At 43.7% G+C, this 21,006-nt stretch overlaps 1 protein-coding gene across 1 annotated transcript in view; it reads right to left on the bottom strand.

The window, feature by feature from the left end:
* si:dkey-96l17.6 (kinesin-like protein KIN-14I) overlaps positions 1–21,006 on the bottom strand; it is a 38,896-nt gene that overhangs the window by 1,753 nt on the left and 16,137 nt on the right. Inside the window, exons 3-6 of the mRNA XM_041185267.1 lie at positions 16,430–16,610; positions 13,184–13,394; positions 11,296–11,456; positions 8,484–8,686 (exon numbers count right to left, since the gene is read on the bottom strand). Of these exons, the coding sequence (XP_041041201.1) occupies positions 8,484–8,686; positions 11,296–11,456; positions 13,184–13,394; positions 16,430–16,610 (756 nt within the window). The remainder of the gene's footprint in view (positions 1–8,483; positions 8,687–11,295; positions 11,457–13,183; positions 13,395–16,429; positions 16,611–21,006) is intronic.

Below are 21,006 nucleotides of genomic sequence, written 5' to 3' on the forward strand. Positions count from 1 at the left end.
CTACCATTACCATCAAGCCAGGGGATCAACCCTGGTTCCATGAAGAGTGCAGGAGGGCATCCCAGGAGCGGCACCAGGCATACGTAAAAATGAAGTGTCAACCTGGTGAAGCTATAAACAGGACTACCTGCATGCCAAACAGCATAAGCAGCGAGTAATAGACAGAGATAAGCGATCCCACAACCAACAGATCAGATCTAAGATCTGCAGTCCTGCCACATCCAGTTGTGAATGGTGGTGGACAATTAAACAACTCACTGGAGGAGGAGGCTCCACAAATATCCCCATCCTTAATGATGGAGGAGCCCAGAACAGCAGTGCAAAAGATAAGGCTGAAGCATTCACAACAATCTTCAGCCAGAAGTGTCGAGTGGATGATCCAGCGTCACAGATGCCAGTCTTCAGCCAATTCGATTCACTCCATATGATATCAAGAAACGGTTGAAGGCTCTGGATACAGCAAAGGCTATGGGCCCTGACAATATTCCGGCAATGGTACTGAAGACTTGTGCTCCAGAACTTGCCGCGCCCCTAGCCAAGCTGTTCCAGTACAGCTACAAAACTGGCATCTACCCGGCTCTGTGGAAAATTGCCCAGGTATGTCCTCTACACAAAAAAAAAGCAGGACAAATCCAACCCAGCCAACTACCGCCCCATCAGCCTACTCTCCATCATGAGTAAAGTAATGGAAGGGGTCACCAACAGTGCTCTCAAGCTGCATTTGCTTAGCAATAACATGTTCACTGATGCCCAGCTTGGGTCCTGCCAGGGCCACTCAACTCCTGATCTCATTACAGCCTTGGTTCAAACATGGGCAAAAGAGCTGAACTCTAGAGGTGAGGGAAGCGTGACTACCCTTGACATCAAGGCAGCATTTGACCGGGTGTGGCATCAAGGAGCCCTAGCAAAACTCCAGTCAAAGGGGAAAACTCTCCGTTGGTTGGAGTCATACCTAGCACAAAGGAAGATGGTTGAAGTTGTTGGAGGTCAGTCATGTCAGCTCCAGGACATCACTGCAGGAGTTCCTCAGGGTAGTGTCCTCAGCCCAACCATCTTCAGCTGCTTCATCAATTACCTTCCTTCCATCATAAGATCAGAAGTGGGGATGTTCACTGATGATTGCACAATGTTTAGCAACATTCGCAACTCCTCAAATACTGAAGCAGTCCATATACAAATGCACCAAGACCTGGACAATATTCAGGCTTGGGCTGACAAGTGGCAAGTAACATTTGCACCACACAAGTGTCAGGCAATGAACATCTCCAACAAGAGAGAATCTAGCCATCGCCCCTTGATATTCAATGGCAGTACCATCACTGAATCCCCCACTATCAACATCCTGGGGGTTACCATTGACCAGAAACTGAACTGGGCTAGCCATATAAATACTGTGGCTACAAGAGCAGGTCAGAGGCTAGGAATCGTGCAACGAGTCACTCACCTCCTGATTCCCCAAATCCTGTCCACCATCTACAAGGCACAAGTCAGGAATGTTCATGGAATACTCCCCACTTGCCTGGATGACTGCAGCTCCTACAACATTGAAGAAGCTGGACACCATCCAGGACAAAGCAGTCCGCTTGATTGGCACCACATCCACGAACATTCACTCCCTCCACCACCGACGCACAGTAGGAGCAGTGTGTACCATCTACAAGATGCACTGCAGCAATTCACCAAGGCTCCTTAGACAGCACCTTCCAAACCCACAACCACTACCACCTTGGAGGACAAGGGCAGCAGATAGATGGGAACACCACCGCCTGGAAGTTCCCCTCCAAGTCACTCACCATCCTGGCTTGGAAATATAACACCTTTCCTTCACTGTCGCTTGGTCAAAATCCTGGAACTCCCTTCCTAATAGCATTGTGGGTGTACCTGCACCACATGGACTGCAGCAGTTCAAGAAGGCAGCTTACCACCGCCTTCTCAAGGGCAACTAGGGATGGGCAATAAATGCTGGCCCAGCCAGCGAAGCCCACACCCTGTGAATGAATAAAAAATGTTGAAATAACCCAGCAAGCCACTCAGTTGCTTCAAGTGGTTCAAGAAGGCAGCTCACCACCACCTTCTCATAGACAATTAGAGATGTGTAAGAAAATTGTTGGCCTTGCCATCAACACCCACATTCTGAAAATGAATAAATTAAATGCACCTTCTAGTAATCAGATACAGAAGATCATTGGTAGAAGCAGGGAAGCAGTTTGCCTGTCAGGAATGAGAGGTGGCATGGGAAATTAAACATGAGAGAAGTTAAAAAGCAAGTACTTTAAAAAAAAACAAGGAAAAGGTCAATTCTCTTGTTTATAAACAAACCATGATAATAATTGCTTGTAGTGATCGACTGAACCTCATACGTAGAATAAAATTTAATGATAAAATCAATCTTCTAATAGTAGCGAAAGATGTTTACTGGTTATATCCTGCCCATCTACAGGATATTTCAATGTGGGTTCTTCCTCTAAACACTACTGAATAATAAAAAATGGTGGGCTGCAAGGACATAATCAATCTGCGTGCCCTGCTGTTCTGATGAAGGAGCAGACCTTAAATTAATTAGGAGTCTTATCCCCAGGTCTGAGAAACAATTAAAGTTAGTGCCATCTGTTTATTATAACACAAAAACAGGTACATAGGGAATACGTAAATTAGGTTTCTATCTCTCTCGCCATCCTGTGGTGGGAGAGAGGCCAATGTGTTTACTGTGGTTGCATTGTAGAGGTTGCCTGAGTTCACCTCACTGAAAATGCCAACTACAATTTGTACTTAAAAAGCATCTTTCAGACATAGAAAGACATCTGACAGGAGATTACAATGAAGAAAAAGGATCCAGTACACATGGAGAATGGAAAAATGAAGAAGGCTGGAGAAGTCAGGATGGGGAACTGACAACGTCGTAGAAAAGGAGGGTTTTGAATGCAGGAAAAGATTCAGCAAAGCAGAAGGAAGTGGCTACAGAATTTAAGAGGGCTGATCAAGTAAATTGGCTGGAAGTGTGGCAATCGATGGTGGAGCTGATGACAGAACTGAGGAATAAGAAGTCTAGTTTTAGATGAGCAGAGGGTGTGTGCAGAAAGATTAAGGTAGACGAAGACGAGTAAGGTAAGGTAGGATGGGGCATGGTCACACAGCTCGGTGAGGGCAGGATGATATTCACTTCAACTTCGTCTTCAACCTTACTCTCAAATCAGTAACCAGTAGGCAGTCCTTTCCTGTAAGGGGCTGTGTAAACCTTGCTACTTTGTTAGCTTTTGAGAGAGGCTGAGAACTTCAACTGAAAGTTTTAATTAGGGGATTGAGACTTATAAAATGATATTCAGTAGCTAAAGATAATCATGTTACTGAGAAACAGAAGTTTTTGAATTTTTCTTTTTTTGTTTAAAGCATTATTATGGACATAGAAATCTCAGTTTCTGGGGACAAATGGTGTTTGGATCAAATAAAAAAATCAAAAAGCACTTTTGAGTGTCCTGTAGTAAATTGGTGACTAGATTTCTCAATCACAGAGTGATTTATCTTCACTATCAAACAGCAGTTTTTCGTGTATCATATGGGATGACAGTGGCATAGAGGTAATATTGCTGGGCTAGTAATCCAGAAGTCCAGGCTAATGCTCTGGAGACATGGGCTCAAATCCATCCACGGCAGCTTATGAAATTTGAATACAATTATTAAAATATGGACTATAAAACTAGTCTCAGTAATGGTGACCATGAAGCTATCACCAATTATTGTTAAAAACCCATCTGGTTTAACGCTCTTTAGGGGAAAGAAATCTGCCATCCTTACCTATGTGTGATTCCAGGCCCACAGCAATATGGTCGACTCTGAAATGCCTAGCAAGCTACTTAGTTCAAGGGCAATTAGGGATGGGCAACAAATGCTGGCCTTGCCAGCAATGCCCATATCCCATGAAAGAATAAAGAAAAAAAAGTTACAACTTTGGCATGAAAAATATCTTGCACTATTTCACCTACAGTAGTAAAATGAGTTTTTAATGAAAGGTGCACCACATGTACTCAACCTAATAAAAAAAAAAGATAGACCTAGAAATTTGGATGTGCTTACATGAGTGTAGGGACAATGTGAAATTTGTTCAGGCAGCTAAATATAAGAGCCAGAATTGTTAGCTCGGCATGCGGGCACACGCCCAATACACCCGAGAGTGAAATAAAGCGCATTGACATCGGCCGAGCGTACCAACGTCAACAGGCACTCTGGTGATATTTCGATTGGTGGGTGCGCGATGAAGATGGAGGCATGCCCGCCATTAATTAAGTGGCCAGTTAAGGCTTTTGAGACACCAATTATCTCGGACTTTCCGTAGCCCGTGCGATTTTCAGGCTATCGCACAAGCTAAACGGGCAGGCCACAATTTCAAAAACCTCATCCACGGGCGGGATAAGAGGGGTCAGTGGGCTTGTAAATGCAAGTAGTTTGTAGTTTAGGATATAACTTGCTGCTGGTTGCTTGAGAGGCTTCATTTCAGGACTCAGTGTTGTTTTCCAGGCCTCTGGAGGATTCATACCACTTGGGGCCTTCCAAGGTATCAAGCAGCCTTCCCTTACCTTGGTAATGGGAAATGTGATCTCCGCTGGAGGCAATTCCTCTGAGGAGGAAGAGAGGGCCAGAAAGGGGAGGAAGCCAGGTGTCCCTATGTAGCATCCAGGGGAACGACCTGTGGGAGGAGAGGCGTAGGCACAAGGGGCTCAGGGCCAACAGGAAGTCCAAGGTGGAAAGGGCTGCAAAAGTCGTCACTATCCTGCCGCCAGGGTTTACAGACAATGATGCAGGTATCTTAATATGTCCGAGGTGCAATGCTGAAGGAGGATCCACCTTTCAAGGGAGACTGTGACCTCCATTTGTCAGAGGATCGGCCCTGAGATCAGCTCCAACTGTGTGGATGGACACCCCATGCCAGTGGCACTGAAGGTCACGGTGTTCCTCAACTTCTGCTTCTGACTCCTTCCAGGGCTCAATGGGGGATCTGTGGGGAGTCTCCCAATCAGCTGTCCACAGTTGCATTAAGCTGGTGACAGATGCTCTGTTCAGGCGTGCATTGACTTTCATTGATTACCGTATGGACGAGGCCAGCCAGGCAGAGTGAGCCAGAGGCTTTGCAGCCATTGCTGGGTTCACCAACATCCAGGGTGCAATAGACTACACACACGTGGCCATAAAGGCTGTTGGGTGACAAGGGCTATCCCCTCAAAAGGTGACTTATGACACCTCTCCGCCACCCAAGAACAGAAGCTGAGCAGCAGTACAATAGGAGCCATACCTCCAAAAGTGCGGTGGTAGAGAGAAACATAGGTCTTCTCAAGGTGTGCTTCCAAAGCCTGGATCTTTCAGGGAGCACACTCCAATAACCCCCAGATCGTGTGTCATTGATAGTGGTTGCATGCTGTGCTCTCCACAATCTGGCACTGGAAAGGGGCGACGCAGTGGAGGAAGAAGATCATGACATAGCTGCACAGGCAACAGACAATGAGTCCATAGTGAGTCAATGGACGAACATGGTCAGGAGAAAGTTGAGGGGATAGACACTGACCTGGGCAACCTTCAGGGAGGCAGGGACACCTGGGACACTTTGATCCAACGTTCCTTCAGTTAGCTTACCAAATAAGAACTACCACCACATGCCAGCGCTGCAGGCTCCATAATCGATACCTGACAGGACCGGTTCCTTGGTCAACAATATACAGTATGTGCCATTTCAATAAAGTTTAAGGAGAAACACGTCCATCATAACATCACGGCTTACCCTGCACCTACAGAACAAATGAAGCTTCCAGAGGCCAGTTGCACAAAAACAACTTTAATTAACTGGTGCCTGGCAAACATTCTACAAATAAACATTGACAGGTGTTTTCCATCACACCAATGCTGAACGGAAAAATGGGGAAAACAAAGATCATCCATGATCATGCCATGTTGTGATTAAGGTGCTTTAAGTTTTCGCTTGCGAGGGCTACGACTATCTGCTCCCCTCTTGCTGGCACTGGTGTTGGAGCCAGCCTGCTCACTCTGCTGTCCTGTTGGCCTTAATGACTTTGGCAGGCATCCTCTGGCCCTTGGAGCCTGTGCAGGCTCCACCTTGGGGGGAACAGCCAGTGCCATGGCTCTGGCATCGCCCCAGTCACCACAGCCTCATCAGATGCCATGGTCATTGGCAGAGGGGTGGGGGAGCTTCTGCCATCATCCAGAGTGCCCTGAGAGGAGCTCGCAGAGATGACAGGCAGCTCGTGTGCCAACATGAGGTCACTCTGGACCTCCCTACTCACTATTGATGGACAGGCACCTAGCTGGGATACTGGGTGCCCAATCCATCTCCCACACTGACACTGACCAGCTGAGGTCAATGCCAGTGTGAGAGATTGCAGGTCTGAGCGCATCCCCAGAACAGCCTGATTGTTCTCCTGGAGAAGCCTCTCCATGAGAGTCACCACTCTCTCCATGGAGGAGGCATTGTGCTCGGCTATGAGGGTCAACGCATTGCTCATGCTCTGCAAGGACTCCTCCACAACAGAAACCATGGCACGCTTTCGCTCATGTATCTCTGCCAGCTCATTCCGCACACCCTGCTGGACATCCAGCATCTGCTGCCTCAGGGACAACTCCGAAGGCACATCATCAGCCACCGACTGAGCATGTTCCTGGTCCCCAGTCATCCTACAACTGCTGGCACCCTGGGCACTCTCTGCCTCCGCCTGCGCCTCGAATGAGTGTGAAGTGCTCTCACCAATATTCACCAAGATAGTAGCTGGCGATCTAATGCTCACCGAGGTGCTGGCATCTGCGCTGGTGCCTGCTTAAGAGGGCAGGTATGATGCAGGTGCGTTCTGATCAGTGTGGTCCTCAGGAGTCAGGGGTGGACATTCAGGCTCCTCATCCTGAAGGGCTGCTGGTGAGGCTAAAGGGAAGAACAAGGACATGTCATTAGTTGAAGTCGACATCCGGTTACTCTGCATGCCTGGCAGCCTCATGAGACAGAGATATGCATCAGGGTGCCCTCATCTTTCCATTATCAATGAGGATTCCAGGTTTGAGACTCACATCAGTATAGAGACTACAGTGGAATGGTTGCAATGACACACATTCTGACCTCAATGCACTGCACTCTTACCTCCCTATGGTACCCCAACCTCACCATGGCCGGTTGACCAAGGTGCCTCTCCAGCTCCAGGGTCTCCTGCTCATATTGACTGAGGATTAGGAGGTGTGGGGGTCCCCCACCAGTCCGCTACCTCTCTGCGTTGTTATGGGATGTTTTCTCCTGAAAGGAGAGAGGAGCATTATTAGCCCACTCTGTACCTGCATCGCCATTGCAGCCTGGCCAAACCCACCTGAGGAACACCGCACAGGGCTCAGCCGATTTGTGACCCTGGAGCTGCAAGACACTCAGTCCAAACGGCCAGGGCTCACCCCCTTGCCCAGATGCTACCTCACTGACATTTACCACTCACACTCTAAGACCTCTGAGGTTCAGGGGGGGATGGGCAGCTCTTAACTGCTCTGCATAGTGACCCATGCCAACATGGTACTCACCCTTCCCAATCACAGGAAATCATTGAAGTGCTTCCGGCACTTCACCCATCTGTGCTTCACCACATCTTGGTTGCTGACCCTGGATGTCACTTTTTTTCAGGCCTTTTTGGTGAGGTGGGAGGGCCTCCTCCTCTCGTCTCTGGGGTCAAGGGTTTCTCTTCATTCTGTAACCTCCTCCAGGAGGGCAGTGAGGCACTCATCAGAGAAACGTGGGGCCAACTGCCCTGTTGACCTGCCCTCTGGCCTGCTGTATCCACCCGCAACGCTGTCCGTCATGACTTTTGGGTCCTTTGGTGACAGCCTTCCAAGGGCTACCGAAGCCCCATTTGAATTGGCTGCCGGGTTGCCAATGGACCCGGCGGACAATGAGCTCCCACCCCGCATGCCCCTTCGCGCTCATTCCGCAGCTGCATCTTATGCTGGGCGGGCAATATTTGGCCTGCCCGCATAAAATCGCGGTGTGCTGCCAATCTCGGGCAGCGGCCGGCTTCCCAACCACCCCCACCCGCTGATCCTGCACACCAAGGTCAAAATTCTGCCCAATGAGTCAACCACCACCATTCCCTCTGCTTATTGACACTGGCCTGTTTGGAGGCAGGGGAAATCAGGCTTCATTGGCGCTGCTTAGAAGGGTTCTGCATAAATCTGATCGCCCCAATGTCCATGTGACACTAATGGCCATGACAGGTTAAGCAGATACCAACTAAACATTGAATATCACACACATCAGAATTTTGATCCTTGTTTGTGTAGACTTGGGCTAGAGTAGCATACCACTCAGGCTGAAGTGTTATTGCACATGGCATACGTCTTAGGCTGCCTGAGTACTATTGTATCAGATTGAAATGGTAAATGGATTTTTACTTATCAGAGTCTTAAAGGGTAACAACACATTTTCTATACTTGACATTTTTTTGAAGTTGAATACTTACACCAAAGAGCTGATGCTTTCCTCAGCATTGCAATCTGCTGGGGAAATGTTCACAAACATGAGTGTCTTTGAATTTCCACCCAATGAGTCCTGCATCAGCAACGTTAGTTTATTGTTACGGTATGGGATGAAAGATTGTTCTGCGGAGAGGGCTGAGATAACATCACCCAAAGAACTCAGAGACTTGTTGACGGAATTGGCTTCCTGTGATGCTCAAAAGATAAAAGTGCACAGGTAAACATTCAATTTAAACTTTCTGCATGATCTTGCAAAAAGAGAAACAATTACGTGATTTGATTTTAAGCAGTGATGTTTTAATTTTTTGATCTCATTGAAGTTCTTGGTTTGGAGCTTCTTCTACATTTCCACTCTGAGACACGTGTGACCTGGTCAACGTGACTTAAAAAAATGTGGAATTTTGGGTGTATTTGAGTTACCTGTGTAATTACAATCTGTCCAAGTCCCCTTGATCTTTCACAATCATCCATCAAACCTTCCATTTGAATAAATCTCCACCCGCAAAAAGGAGCAGGGGGGTGGGGGGGGGGGGTGGTGGTGTGGGATCTCTCAACATTGCATCCAGGTTTTCAGGTAGAATAGGAAACAAATCATCCTCCTGGTCTTTTAATTGAATTTTCTGAGCAGTTTATACGAATTTATTCTCATTGAGACCTGTTCTGTGTCATCTGTTTCTTTTAGCGTTTTCATGATAAAGTGTAAGTTACCTTAAAAATTGAAAACCTAACCTACAGGTTGCAGTTTCTTAAATATGATATGCAATAATGATGGTTAAATGAGTTTCAATTTTAAGGCTCAACGATGAAACCTATACAGTTGTAGGATCAGCATCCTTGGCTTTGACAAAACGGGTCTAAATTCAGCCGCTTCTTTTGGGTTATGCTCATTTGGCAAACTCCAACCCTTGTTTATTATTAGCTCAGACTTTTGTCGTAATAACAATGGGGCAACTACTGTCAGCATTCATCACCATTATTCCATTGAAATTGACAGCAACTACTAGAGTCTGCACAACGCAGAATGACATGGAAATCCAAACACTGCTATCTGTGATTTGACACTTCTGCAGAGGGTGTACTGTTGAGAGACTTCCCCGGTCTGCAATCATCAGTAGAATTGACAAGAACTCTTACACTGTTAGCCTTGCTGTATAAACCCTTGAAAAAGTTGCACTCTGTTGAATTAGGTGTAACTGGGTTTTTAATGCTATACTGACTTCTAAACATTCTGAGTGACCCTAAAAAGCTAACTTTATATTTGTGGAATTTCAAATTCCTCATAATAATAAAACATTCCACATTTTAAAAAGTAAAAACATATACTTTTTAAAAGTTTGTTTATCTTTATTTTTGCTTCTATCTTAATCCAACTTAATCATTTATTTTGCTATCTGGGAAATTAAAAGTGCAGAAGTGTAAGTGCTTTAAACTTCCTAATTGGCAGTGTGAATACCTCAATCTGATTGGCTGCCTACCTGCTGGCTGAGGTCACTAATACTGCATGCCAAGACATGGTGTCAGATTTAAACTGCTGTCAGGAAAAGGGAAATTTCTGTAATACATATCACTACATCTTTGTCAGCAGTTTTCTTTGAGGCCAGTGGTGAGTTCCCTTGCTTCACTGCTGACCGCAAAATCAGGGCCAACTTTTTTCCTTCTCATTAAGTCGGCCAAAATCTTCTGAATAACTCTGAAAAAAATCTTCAACTGAGTCTCTAGAAGATTGTCCGTTGAAATGGCTTGTCATTTTTTTTCCTTTTTGTAATTTTATTTTGTATTTACAATTTGTTACTGACTAGTAGAGCACATTATTAGCAGCTTTCAACAAGAAATACCATCAATTAGGTTTCCCTTGAGCAGCAGTGCTCCAAGATGGACTTTAAAGAAAGATTTGCTAAAATATAGTACCTTATTGCAGCTTTCAGTAATGTACCAAAATGCTTTGTTACTTCATGATAAAATGATAACAGCCATATTGTGCACAGGAACACCCCAATAAACAGCAATGTGATTCGTGACCAGTTAATGTGTTCCTAGTTATGGCTGAGGAAGGAAAATTCCCTGCTCTTTTTCAAATAGTATCATGAAATCTTTAACCTCTGGATAAAAGACAAACATGACTATAACTTAGTCCCTTATGTAAAGAATGACACCTTCAATAATGCAGCACTCCAGCTCCACTGAAGAATAGCTTTAGAATTTGCACAAATGTTTTGGGGAGAATCTAATTCCATGACCCTCTGATTCAGAGGTGAGTGTGCTATAGACTCAGCCAAGTTGACATGACAGGAATAATGGACTGCAGTACCATATGCTAACATGTTAAGCCTATCCTGTCCTGTTTGGAAGTATAGTACACATGTAAATTGTACCTGTCTGACTGTGTTGATGGTAAGAGATTGGCACACTGAAAATTCAGGTGCATTCTAAGCAACGTTTAAACTGATCATAAATTAGGCAAAGTACATTCTTCAATTTCCAGCATGCACTTTTGGTAGATGACACTTTTCATTGCTAGCATAAAGTTGGAAAATTAATCATAGAATTTTAGAAATTCAGAGCACAGCAGGAGGCCATTCAGTTCATCATGTCTGTGCTGGAACATCTGAATATTTCATGACTGCATGAATCCCATGATCATGTGTAATTGATCCATGGTAGATTAGGTCCTGAAACTGGGCAAGAAATTACATTTTCTATAGGCCACCAAGAATACGATTAACTTATTAAATACCAATATGTAAGAAATATCAGTTTGAAATAGAGCAAACTAATGAGTGTGTGGAGGAGAATGACCTTCAACTGTTCATCTTCTGCTCCAGTTTTTGATGCTCTCTCACTTCCTGCTAAATCGACCATACTGAGCTTTCCGTAAGTTACAGTTCCATTGGTGAGATTTGTGCTTTTTATAGTCACTCCAACAATCAGATGGGAACGTGAGCTTTCAGTATTCATTTCTGAAATAAAGAAAGCTTCAAAGGAATGAACTGACATAAAATGTGTTACATGTGACTTCAGGGTTCTCAATTTGCAGTTTTTAGACTACTTGCTACTAAGAGAGTTACAGATGGAGAACTGGTGTAGTGAGAGGGGAGGAGCAGGAATTTGGGACAGAATCCAATTATGCCAGGTTTCTGCCCCTTTCTGGCTCTGAGACAAATACTGATGGGGGCACTGAAAGGGGTTGTTTCATCTGCTGGCACTTTCCCTTGTTGTGACATTATAACATTAGGAGACAGGACTGTCAGGGTCATTCTTTCCCTGACAGGATGCCACTTTAAAATCTTACTGGCTCCATGAGCTGGTGCCTTAATAGCACTGCTGTTGGTATGAGTGGATGCCCTGTTATTTTGAATAGCCTTGTCCGTAGAATTTGGAACAGGGTCAAGGCGAGGGCTGATGGAAGGACATCCTCTTTTGCACTTCTGGCAGCATAGCGCCAAGACGGAAATTTCTAGGCTTTGTTATATTGTATTTAGCTACTGATCAACTAGTTTAGATTGGATTTCAGTAATCCAACAAGTACTTCTACAGTTGTATATTTTAAACGTTGTATCTCTCTGTTTTGACAATCAGTTCTTTTTAATAACTTTCCAATCCCTGACTGCTCCCCTCATTCAGAACATGGAAATGAAAATCAGAGAGACAGTGAAACAGGCTGCCAAAGCAGCATTTCCCATGTCAGCCAGGATGAATTTCACCCCTGTACACTTTCTAGTTTTGATGTTGCTTTTTAAAAATATTTTTGTAGCACTTCTGGCCCCTTTAAGATGTTTTCTCCCCTTTCTGATGTAACAAGGGGATTTCTGTTGACTTGAGTTGAACTTTGCAGCTTTGGTGGCAGAAATGTTAACGGGAGCTTGGCCCTGCTTAATGAAACCCAAACCGGGAAAATGGATTAGGTGCTGAACCTTCAGAGGAAAATCAGCAAAAAAGAACCTTGTTTATACAACTAACTGGAGTTTCTGAAAGCTCCAGCAAATGATCAGAAGAATGCCAGAGGAAATTTTGGGCTACCTATGCAAATATGTAACGGCCTAAATATCACTACACGCAATTTATAAATCATTCCGGGGCATCTTCAGAGGTAATAGTAAAAAAATTCTTGTTCATATTAGTTGCTGGCACCTCATTTCCTGCAGTAAAGAATGAAATTGGTTTTCCCGGAATAAACTTAAAAGATCTTAAAAATAACAGGAGGTGAGGATAAGGGATTATAATTCTGCACTTATATTTGTATGTAGTTTTTGCATTAATGTGAAAAAAATCACAGTAAAAATGGATTAATGACCAAAATATTGGGAAAAATGGGATTCAATAACAATACATTCTCTACGATAAATTTTATCCTCACCAATCTGCTATAGCACTTTGAACTATCTGAGATATTGCAGATTCCATTATGTGGTGGATTTAATGTAATGCATGTTTTATATTTATGATAGATTTATCATTAACATCATTATGGTGTAATTTTCTCTTTCCCCCTACCCATTTCTTCAATATAAAAGCAATATACAAGTCGCAAATATATGTCAACCCTAGATAATATAATGGGATAAACAAGGCACATTCAAACTGCTCTATTAAAATCATATAACACATTGTTGTAAGATAAACAGGTAAGTAAAATTTGGTCTTATTTGTTAAATAGGTGGTTTCATGCAGCATGTGGTGGTCTTACTTGTGGCTGCTGTGTGACGATTTTTGCAACCCTGCTCAAACAATGCACAGAGCATTTCAGCATTGGTGACCTCCTTTATTTCTGCTCCGTGGATGTATACAAATCCTTTTTTGTCCTTTCTTATTTCAAGCTTTGTTGTGGAACCTTCACAACGGTTGATAAAAAGGTCCAAAAGTTGATCATTATACAACTCCAGCATATAGGCCAAGACCTGAATTAAGCAACAATACAAGAACCAGTCAAAAAATGCTAAAATAATGTACTGAGGTGAATGTGACTCCATTTCAAAACAAGATACTCGACTGATAAAAGGTTAAAGACTCCAGGCTGCGTGGTAGGAAGTGCCACTTGCACCATAAGAGAAATAACTGATGCATATTTCTGCTTAACTAATTTTTTGTTCACAAAATCAACAATAGCAGTGCCATAAAAAGCAGGCTCCACACTAGACAGTACATTGGGAAAGCCCAAAATTGAATAATTCTACAATATTTTGATCACAAGTTCTGTCTGAAGAGCCACACATTGGGATTTACTAAAGAAGCAATCTCCACTGTTTGAAATGAAATCACATCAAATTATTTTGTGCACTTTTTTATGCAGTTGCTCACCAGCCTATTTTTAACTAGTGCACAACTGTGGATATTAATTTCCAGGAGAGGAAAGCTGGGGGTAGCTCTTATTTTAATGCACACCCATTTCCTCCTAGTCAAGCAAAAAAAAGCCACAAAACTGCAGATACTGGAAACCTGAAACAAATAAAAAATGCTGGTGATACTCAGCAGGTCAATTAACACTTCACCAATTCTGCTAAGGAAGTCTATCGTAAGTTTGGGTAAGGCTCCATGCACCTGTAAAAACATTAGTGCGACAGCAGGTGAAATCTGCTTAATAAGAGTTCATAAGGCTGATATGTTGTTTTACTTGTATTAGAATTTTTTTCTTCCACTTCCAGGCTTTTCATTCACTAATGTTCTACTAATTTTTGTACTTATTTAACTGACCTCTCATACAACTTTCATTTTTGCTATACTGAACTTCAAGGTAAGGTGTCAAATGCTTAAGATGCCATGATGGTCACAGCAAGCATGAGCCCTTCATTTTTACCATGTCACTAGTCTGTCAAAGTGCAACGTGTTATTAGCAGGACTCATGTAGGCATCACATTTCCAGTGGAAAAGACTGCCCTAGTGTTTAGATAGTTGCTGGAACAAGATAATACATACCAATGACAAAGAGGCAAGGAAGAGCAACAGGTTCTAACAGATCATTGGCATAGTTGATGGCTCTACTTTTACATCGATCAGTCTCCCCCTGCAAAATTGCTCAGTAGCCGGAAGAAAGCAGGGCCAATCCCTCACAACTGACACACTGCCTTCGTGTGACTCTAATCTGGAATCCCACGCTTGTTTGAGGAAGTAAAACGATCCAATGGGTGGCTCTGGGGCAACTTTAAAAGTAGATCATGGCCATGCCTAATGATGCCCCTACCTTCCCATGAGGCAAAGAAATGGTGCTGATGCTTCCAAAATTGTGGCAAAGGATAACACAATAGGCACACTAAAGCAGAAATTCCACTGCCTGTGTTGCTCAGTGCCATCTACATCCTGGGGTAAAATTCTATCCTCCCCACACCCCCCAGCCCCCCCCCCCCACCCCACCCCCCCGTTGGGGGGTAAGAGTGGGAGTGGGCGCGAGCAGGTGGGTTGGGGGCGCGCCGCCATTTTACGTGGGCGGGCCAATTAAGGCCTGCCCAGCGTGATGTCCGCCAGGAAGTGGTGTGTGCTCCCTGTGCGGGCGGGAAGGGGATTCCCTCAGCCAAGAGTACGCTCTTTCACGCATGCACTCGAAATAGCGCGCAGATCTCCCTAAAGCTAAGTGCAGCCTCAGGGAGTTCGGCTCAGATTTTCAACTTTTAATGAAGGAGTTCAAAAATCTTCCCTGCCATGTCCCCTCATATGACACTGTCACTGTGCTTCTGGGTGCGCATCACATTGGGTGGGCCTTAATTGGCTCACCCACGTAAAATGGCAGAGTGTACCCGATTGGGGGTGCCGATCGGGTCTGCTCCTGCCTGCACATACTCCTGCACCACCTGCCCGACAGGCAGAAAATTCTGCTCCAACAGCATTTTGCCTTTACTTTCCCTTAAGGCTGAATCCTTGTTAACAGCCTCAGGTTCTGTGCTGAAATACAAACCTTCATCTGCACTAGGCAACCTCCTCAAAGGACATACTCACCAAAGAGACAACCCAAATAAGAAGGGAAATATCTTCTGCTTTTCACTGCTCCAATGCTGTCATGGGGTCTGATGATCTCCATTACTATAAGGAGACTGGCAAAGAGGCAAGGAGAAGCAATAGGTTTTAACAGACCATGGGCATTGCCTCCATTTCTACATTATCAGTCTCCGCCGGCTCAGAATTGCTCAGCAGCCAAAAGAAAACAGAGCCAGGTTAGCAAATTTTATTCATTCATTCTCGGGGCAGGATCTTCCAGTTGGCGAGCAGTGGCGGGGCCTGTCAACGACCTATTAAGGCCATTAGAAAACCAATTCAGCTCATTAATGCAGCTGCCCATCCAACCTTAAGGTTGGACGGGCAGCTTCATTAATTATTTTAGTTGACAGTTAAATGGCCTTAATAGGCCTTTGACAGCTCAGTGGGTGCGCAGCCGACTCGGGTGTGTGCCCACCGAACTGAAAGTCAGAATGATGCGCCATGATGTCGGGATGCACGCCCGATGTCACCACGCATCGTTTTACGCCTCAGCAAGCGGGCCCTGCCCCCACTCGATGAGCCTAAGATTCAGCTCTTAACGTTGGAAATCAGAAATAAACATAGAAAGTGCTGGAAATGCTCAGCAGGTTTGGCAGCTTCTTTGGAGAGAGAACAAAGTTAAGTGTCAGAGTTCTGAAGAAGAGTCATATTCAACTCAAAATGTTAATTCTGTTTCTCTCTACATAGATGCTGCCAGACCTGCTCAGTATTTCCAGTACTTTCTGTCTTTATTTAAGCCCTGAAGGGCTGTGAATCAGTTGGCCCTGGAGTTGCTATCTGCTCCAAAGAGATCTCCATATTTCTAACACTGTGCATCAGCACCTCAAATATGCAGGATTTGGACAACTCCATAGTTGTCACCATGTTGTATTTAAAATTTGAGACAAATAATAAAATATATCCAGCATTTTGAACAAGTTGAGCTAATATTTTTAAATTATAATTCTAGCCTGTTTTACCATCTCACCTTAAATGTAAATTTTGTTTGGTTTTCATCTATAATTTGAAATATTCTCTTGAATGCTTTGGGAATTATTCCTGGATTTGCCTGTTCCTTCTCTCCAATCATTGTGAACGTTTTTCCAGAGCCCGTCTGACCATATGCAAAGATGCACACATTGTAGCCATCTACAGCTGATTGAATTAGCCTGTTGGTATAGAATACATTAATTATTGATTGCCTGGAAACAGGATTGATAGTTTACTGAGAAAAATTACCTTTCAAATGGTCCTATTTTAATCCAGTACATAAGAAAGATGTTAGTTTGTGCCATCTGACTCTTCATGTGATGACTTTGTGTTATGTCCGAAAGGGAACATTAGAATCTTATGCACATGTACTCAGCAAACCAGGTCAAGGACAGCATGGGACAGGGTCACCTATTTACTCTTATAAGTGGACTGGTGAAAGAAATATAAGGATCTTTAAAGAAGATGAGTAAGACAAATACCTTCCAATACTTCCCTCTTAAAGGTGCTGACACATAATAAGATACAATGGCATGTGGCAAAGTTCTTGAACTTGGCAACAGCTTGGTTGCAAATAATCTTTAGTGAATTTGATCTTTTCCTGAAACACTCAGGCCTGAAATTTTGTTCTCTCATCAGGTGCATAGAGTCGGGAGAATTCCCGGCTCCACGAACCTGGCATCCATAGACTTGGCCCCAAAGATCAGGTTTCCAGTCCAGGGGGGAGAGTGGGTGCTGGGTTATAATTGGGGTTGGGGTGGGTGACCCCTGAAGAAGTGTGGGGTAGGAGGCAGCCCGGTGTAGGTTGGGCGGCTCAGATGGATATAAAAAGTGGGCCTTGTGAGGTAGGAAGTCCATGATGAAGTTGCTGTGCTTTGGAGGAGATGTCACTAACTTGTCAGGTGAATGGCAACCTTATGAATGTTGTCTAACTGTTAGCAGACCATGGAATGCATAGACGATCATGGGCTTTCCCTCAGTAAAAAATTGTTATAGCTGTTGCCTAAAGTGCACTATGTTTGGGGGCAAGGGATCAAATTTGAGAAGATGTGGTAAGTCAAAGAGTAGAGTGGAGCCAACCAGGGATCAGGCTACTTTGGGTTTGGTTTTGTCTAATGAGGTGGGGTTAATTAATGTTCTCATAGTAAAGGATCCTCTAGGGAATAGTGATCATAGCATGCTAGAATTTCAAGTTCAGTTTCAGAAGCAAGAAACTTGAGGCCCACACTAGTGTTCTGGAGTTAAACAAAGGTAACTACATAGGCATGAGGGCAGATTTGGCCCTAGTGGACTGGGCAGGAAGACTACAAGGTAGGTCAGTTGATGAACAGGTGATATTCAATTCCTCCCAAGTAAAATATATTCCAAAGAGGAAGAAAGATGGTAAGAGGGGGAAAAAGCATCCATGGCTAAGCAAGGAAGTTAAAGATAATATAGGCAAAAGCTAAGGAATACCAAATTGCAAAGCTCAGTGGCAGGCTGGAAGACTGGGAAACTTTTAAAGATCCACAAAGAGTTACTAAAAAAAAATAATAAAAAGAGCAAAGGTAAATTATGAAAGAAAAGTAGCGCAAAATATAAAAACTGATAGCAAAAGATTCTACAAGTATATAAAAGGAGAGTAGCTAAAGTGAATATTGGTCCCTTGGAGAATGAGTTAATAGTGGGGAATGCAGAAATGGCAGAGACGCTTAATCAATATTTTGCCTCAGTTTTCACGGTGGAGGACTCTAGTACCACCCCAATAGTAACAGGTAGTGCAGAGGTATAGAGATGGAGGAACTTAGAACAATCACCATCGCTAGAGAAAAAGTACTAAGCAAACTATTGGGATTAAAGGGTCTCAAGTCCCCAGGACCTGATGGCCTGCATCCCAGGGTCTTAAAAGAATTGACAGTAGAGATAGTGGATGCATTGGCTTTAATATTCCAAAATTCCCTGGATTCTGGAAAAGTTCCAGTGGATTGGAAAAATGCTAATATAACACCCTTATTCAAAAAGAGTTGGGGGGGGGAGGCAGAAAGTAGGAAACTATAGACCAGTTAGTTTAACGTCTGTCATTGGGAAATTGTTGGAATCTATTATTAAGGAACTAGTAATGGGACATTTGGAAAGTCAAAATGCAATCCATCAGAGTCAGCATGGTTTTATGAAGAGTAAATCATGTTTGACTAATTTGCTGGAGTTCTTTGAAGATGTGACCAGCAAAGTGGATAATGGGGATCCTGTAGATGTAGTATATCTGGACTTCCAGAAGGCCTTTGATAAGGTGCCACACAAAAGATTAAGATCACATGGAGTTAGGGGTAATATATTAGCTTGGATAGAGGATTGGCTAACCAACAGAAAACAGAGAGTCGGGATAAATGGGTCTTTTTCTGGATGGCAAGCTGTAACTAGTGGGGTGCCACAGGGTTCAGTCCTTGGGCCTCAACTATTTACAATCTATGTTAATGACTCGGATTCAGGGATAGAAGGTACTGTAGCTAAATTTGCAGATGACACCAAAATAGGTGGGAAAGTAAATTGCAATGAAGAAGTAAGAAATTTACAAATTAGGACAGGTTAGGTGAATGGGTCAAAATTTGGCAGATGCAGTTTAACATGGATAAGTGTGAGGTTATCCGTTTTGGTTGGAAGAATAAAAAGGCAACTCATTGTTTAAATGGAGAGAAACTTCAGAATGCTTCAGTGCAGAGGGATCTGGGTGTCCTCGTGCATGAATCACTGAAAGCTAGTACGCAGGTACAGCAGGTAATAAGGAAGGCAAATGGAATTTTGGCATTTATTGCTAAAGGAATAGAGTATAAAAATAGGGAAGTGTTGTTGCAACTGTACAAGACATTGGTGAGACCGCACCTGGAGTACTGTGCACAGTTTTGGTCCCCTTACTTGAGGAAGGATGTAGTTGCATTGGAGGCGGTTCAGAGGAGGTTCACTAGATTGATTCCACAGATGCCGGGCTTGTCTTATGAGGAGAGATTGAACAGTTTAGCCTATACTCACTGAGTTTAGAAGGATGAGAGGAGATCTAATTGAGGTATATAAGATGTTAAAAGGGATAGACAAAGTAGACATGGAACGGATGTTTCCCCTTGTGGGGAATTCTAAAATGAGAGGCCATTGTTTTAGGCTAAGGGGTGGTAGATTTAAATCAGAGATGAGGAGGAATTACTCTTCTCAAAGGGTCGTGAATCTGTGGATTCTCAGAGTGCGGTGGATGCCGGGACGCTGAATAAATTTAAGGAGGAGATAAATTTTTAATTTGTAAAGGATTGAAAGGTTATGGGGAGAGGGTGGAAAATTGGAGTTGTGGCTGAAATGAGATCAACCATGATTGTATTGAATGGCGGGGTAGACTTGAGGGGCTACATTGCCTACTCCTGCTCCTAGTTCTTACGTTAAAGGCTCTGTATCTGAATGCATGTCCATAAAATAGGTGAACCGAGAGTGCAAATTGAAATAAGTAAGTACAGTCTGATTACCATCCCAGAGACATGGCTGCAGGATGACATATATTGGGACCCGAATATTGAAGGGTACATGACATTTAAGAAGGACAGGAAGCTGGTAAGCTAGGAAGCTAGGAAGAGATGATGTTAGCACAATAGAGAGGGATGACCTAAGTTCAGGAAACCAGGATGTAGAAGCGGTTTGGATGGAGGTGTGAAATGATAAAGGCAATAAGTCACTTGTGAGAGCTGTGTGCAGGGCCCCTAACAGTAACCACGTTGGGTATAAAAGAAGAAATAATGGGAGCTTGTCAGAAAGGCCTGGCGATAATCATGGGGGATCTTAATCTACATATAGACTGGAAAAATCAGATGGGCAAAACTAGCCTAGATGAGGAGTTCAGAATATTTTCAGGATAGTTTCTCAGAACAGCATGTTCTGGAGCCAACCAGAGACCAGGCTGTCTAGGCCTGGTATTTGTGCAACGAGATGGGATTAATTTTTAAAATATATTCATTCCTGGGATGTGAATGTCGTTAGCTAACCCAGCCCAGTATTTATTGCCCATCCCTAATTGCTCTTGTTCAGAGGGCATTTAAGAGTCAACCACATTGCTGTGGGTCTGGAATCACATGTAGGCCCGACCAGGTAAGGACAGCAGATTTCCTTCTCTAAAGGGCATTAGTGAACCAGATGGGTTTTTACAACAATCGGCAATGGTTTTGTAGTCATCATCAGACTCTTAATTCCAGATTTTTTTTCAAATTTCACCATCTACTATGGGGGGATTCAAACACAGGTCTCCGGAACATTACCCTGGATTTCTGGAATGCCATGCCAGTGACAATACCACTATGCCACCAGATCCCCTAATTAATTAATTAATTCATTCATTCATTATCCCGTAATGAAGGTGCCGCTAGGTAGCAGCGACCATAATATGATTGAATTTTACATTCAGTTTGAGGGAGGGTGGGTCTAAGACTAATATTTTAAACCTGAATCAGGGCAATTTTGAGGGAATGAAACAGAGCGAACTGGCAAATTAGGTTAATGGAGATGCAGTGGCAGGCTTTTAGCGGGGTATTTCAGAATACACAGCATTGATATTTTCCAATGAGA

The sequence above is a fragment of the Carcharodon carcharias genome, chromosome 4 (genome assembly GCF_017639515.1).
Source record: "Carcharodon carcharias isolate sCarCar2 chromosome 4, sCarCar2.pri, whole genome shotgun sequence".
Lineage (NCBI taxonomy): Eukaryota > Metazoa > Chordata > Chondrichthyes > Lamniformes > Lamnidae > Carcharodon > Carcharodon carcharias.